General features: G+C 50.8%; 1 protein-coding gene across 1 annotated transcript in view; it reads left to right on the plus strand.

Annotated features, from left to right (window-relative positions):
• The window catches only part of LMF1 (lipase maturation factor 1), a gene marked incomplete at its 5' end in the record, with an annotated part of 60,139 nt that overhangs the window by 37,232 nt on the left and 19,067 nt on the right, over positions 1-3,840 (plus strand). Inside the window, one exon of the mRNA XM_008942996.1 lies at positions 2,175-2,358. Within this exon, the coding sequence (XP_008941244.1) occupies positions 2,175-2,358 (184 nt within the window). The remainder of the gene's footprint in view (positions 1-2,174; positions 2,359-3,840) is intronic.

Raw genomic sequence — 3,840 nt, forward strand, 5'->3', positions numbered from 1 at the left:
ATGGGTTTTATAAAGGTGAAGCAGGTTGGCTGTTGGGAGGGTTGGCTGAGTGGATGCTGAGGGCGAGGAGCAGGTCTCACTGTGAGCACTGGAGGTGCAGAGGACACCTGGAGAACATCAGATTAATTGGAGGTTTTCCCTTGGTTTTCAAATAGCAGAAATTTCTGTGGAAAGAAAAGAAAAATTAGAGAGAAAAAAAAAAAACATGATTAAAAGTCTCAATGCTAGAAAAGTTGTGGAAAATGCTGAAGTTTCTCATTTTTTTGAGGGAGGGAGAAATAACCCCTGAACCTCTTTGAAGGCTGGAGTGGTGAAGCTACAGGAGATTGTTTTCTTTGGGTTGTTGTTCTTTTTCTTCTTCAGCCTATGGTTTCTGTTTCAACAGTTAGCAGAACCTAAAGAGCATGTGATGAAATGCTGCTGTAATATGTTTGTAATTCCAGCCTATGTAAACCAATAAAAAGAGGATTGCAGCTTATAATGAATATACGATTATGTGAAACTTGACATATTTTGAATCACACAGTAGGAACATACTTTTATTAGTAATTTGGTGTCCCTGATTTACAGTGTGTTTCTAACCATTGGGCAGCTGGCCACGGCTCATAACTCAACCCACTGTATAATATGGGACTTGGCTGGAGAATCCAGAGATCTATTAAATGTAGGTAACAATTATAAGCTGAGACGTGCAACGTTCCTGGGGTTGTAAGCATCTATCACTGGAAGCCATGGGGGGAGAAGGTGGAGGCTGCAGGTTTTCAAGCCTTCTTGGGTTGGAGGAGGAAGGACTGAAGTAGTAAAAACTTAAAAGGGTGTTGGGAGTAGCTTTGATAGGCAGAGTTAGAGAGTTCTGTGTTGTTGGGGAGAACAGCTCTCCAGGGTAGGCGAGTGTGGTGGGCAGGTTGCTGATGGTGTTTTCACAAGGGCTTTGTGTGGCCTGGGGAGTTGGCCATCCCTGCTGCTCTACCACTGCCGTGACCTGCTGAGAGGCTGGGGTGCTTTTTAAGCATGTTTCTGTACATGGGCTGGATGTAGGGAGCTTTTTTTGTTATCATTTTCTGCTGTTCTGGACGGGGTTTGCACTGGCTCACCCGTTCCCTCCTCCTCTTGCTGACTAATGGCTCTTGAGACCCATCTTCCAGCCAGGCTGGTGAAATGTTTGGGTGTGTAGAGACCACTGTTAATAGTCCCCCACGAGTCAGCTCCTGGGGGTGCTCAGTGTGGGGCCAGCCACCTCCCCTAGGCTCAGGCAGCTGTAACCAGGGCTCATTGTGAGCCTGTCCTGCCCTTTGCCTTGCCCAAGGCTCGAGCTGGAGCTCAGCACCCCATGGCCAGTGCTCTGTGGGGAGAGCCAGGGTTGCAAAGGGGTCCCTGGAGTGGTCCCAGCTGGAAGCAGCTCTGCTGATCCTGCAGCTGGAGGTCCTGGGGCCAGAGCTTCAAAACACAGAGGCAGGATTTCTGTGAAACTTCCCTGCAGGTCTCACACATGCCACTTAAAAGCCTGTACAGACAGTGCATGCTAAAAACCTGGGGATGGAGCTGTGGTTCGTGACTGTCCTTCATCTCCACTGTCTCATGTCATCAGGAGGGTGCAGTCAGAGAGCTCCTGTATCATGGGAGTCATCAGAGTAACAGATAAAAAGCTTTTCTTCAGCTTGTTAGGTGCTCTGGAGGTGTTCAAGAAACATGTAGATGTGGCACCTGGGGGTGTGTTTTAATGGTGATGGCAGTGTTGGGTGATGGTTGGGCTTGATGATCTTAGAGATCTTTTCCAACCTTAATGATTCTGTGAAATATGGGACAAAGAGAGGAGCTGGTGCAAGCTGAAGACGCTCATGAGGGAGTGGGGAGACACTTGTTATATTCTCTCAATGTCTAGAGCAAGTGTTAGGCTCTGATCTGGGAATCCAGACTGATTTCCATAGGAATCACCTTTCAGGCTGCAGCCCTTCCTTGGACTGGCACAACTGCAGTGTGATAGAAGGGAGCATGGGAGGACCTGAAACATGGAGTTTGCCATCTGCTTTTCTGCTGAAGAGAGGAAAGGCTGCTGGACAGACAGGTTCTCTCTGGGTTGACCCACCAGGATCCAGCTGTACCAGGAGGCCATTGACTCATGTTGCCACGCTGGCTCTCAGGAACAAAACCCAATGTCCTGTTGTGTCCCACAGCATTACCAAGGAGAGAACAGAAGTCATCCTTCAGGGGACATCCAGCCTGGATCCCAACGACCCCACTGCTGTCTGGGAGGAGTATGATTTCAAATGCAAGCCTGGGGACTTGAAGAGGAGGCCGTGCTTCATCACCCCCTACCACTACCGCCTGGACTGGCTGATGTGGTTTGCTGCCTTCCAGGTACCTTGCCTGTGGGTGTCTGGAGACTTGGGTGTCCCTGGACCAGGAAAACCCATTTAGATGAATTTACTATGTGTTGGGGTGGGTGAGGGGATATATGAAGCCCTGGCTGAGTTAATTACATTGAAAAAAAACATAAAAAAAGAAGGTTGTATTCCTAAGGGATGTCTGCTGCTAGTGTAATGAAACTCTTGGAAATTTTATGTGAGGCTTTTTAATTGTTTCTCAGCAGTAACAAGAGTTAAAGACAGTGAGAAAGGCCCTGGACTGCACCTGCCTCGTGAAGGTGGAACAGTGGGGCAGAATCTGCCCCACAGGGTGCCCAGGACTTGCCAGGGGTTGGCAGCATCCCCGGGGGTACCCACCTCCCTCCTGGGGACACCCCTGGGGACAGCAGCTCTTGCTCCCCTACCCGCCTGCCTACGTATGGATGGAGGCACCTCCAACTATTTTCCCCATGTGGTATCAGCAAACAGGTGACAGCCATAAATTTAAAAACAAGAGAAGAGGGAGGGAAACTTGTCACATTAATTCTTGTGTCTCTTTGAGCCCGTTCTGCAAAATCTCCTTCGCGTGAGCGCGAGAGCTTGGGCCGGGTTTTACAAACCCAGGGCTTAGAGCAGTGGCAGGAGGCAAACCCATCTCCCATTATCACGGGCTTTTCCCTTTGTTCCTCCAGCCTCTCCCCACCGTATCCTCTTCCCTGGGTCCTCTCCCCCTGCCCCAAACTTCTCTGTTTGCTTTCTTTGTGGTATTTTCGCTGCGGCGCCTTTGGGATTCCTGGGCGCTGACATCACCGGGGCTGCCTGGCTGGGGCTGGAGATCTGCCCCGCTCCTGTCTCTCTGCTGGAATTTCATTTCATCTGCATTAGGGACGCCAGCAGTGCTGCCCAGCATTGCATAGAGGTGCAGGAGGTTGAATGGGAGCTGTTGGTTGAGATCTGGTTTTTTGGGAGGGTTGGGCAGCTCACCCAACCAAAAGTTGTACCTGCGGAGGAGAGGAATGTTTCTGAGATGAGAGAAAGGCTGTTTGCTGCCAGGGATATCCCCAAAGCTTTAAAAAACAAAGAGATCTCAGGTTTGAAACAGAAGGAGGACAGAGCACAAATCCTGATGGGTCACAGGGGACCATGGATGGTGCTGGTGCTGAGAGTTGTCCCAGCCCAGCACTGTCCCTCCACAGAGCCCGGCTGGGTGCTGAGCGCCCAGGAGGTGCAGGGAGCCTGGGGAAGAGGAGCAGGATAGCACCTGATCAGTTTGTGTGTATGGGCTTCTAATTCACTGCAAGCTTCCCCCAATGTTTCTGCTGCTGCTGGAGTGGGTGTGTGCTGAGGTGGCTGTCACAGAATCCCAGCGTGGTGGGGTTGGAAGGGACCTCTGGGGACCATCTCCTCCAACCCCCTGCTCCAGCAGCTCACCCACAGCAGGGTGCCCAGGGTCACAGCCAGGAGGGTTTGGGATCTCTCCAGAGCAGGAGCATCC

The sequence above is a fragment of the Merops nubicus genome, unplaced genomic scaffold (assembly GCF_000691845.1).
Source record: "Merops nubicus isolate BGI_N331 unplaced genomic scaffold, ASM69184v1 scaffold6846, whole genome shotgun sequence".
Lineage (NCBI taxonomy): Eukaryota > Metazoa > Chordata > Aves > Coraciiformes > Meropidae > Merops > Merops nubicus.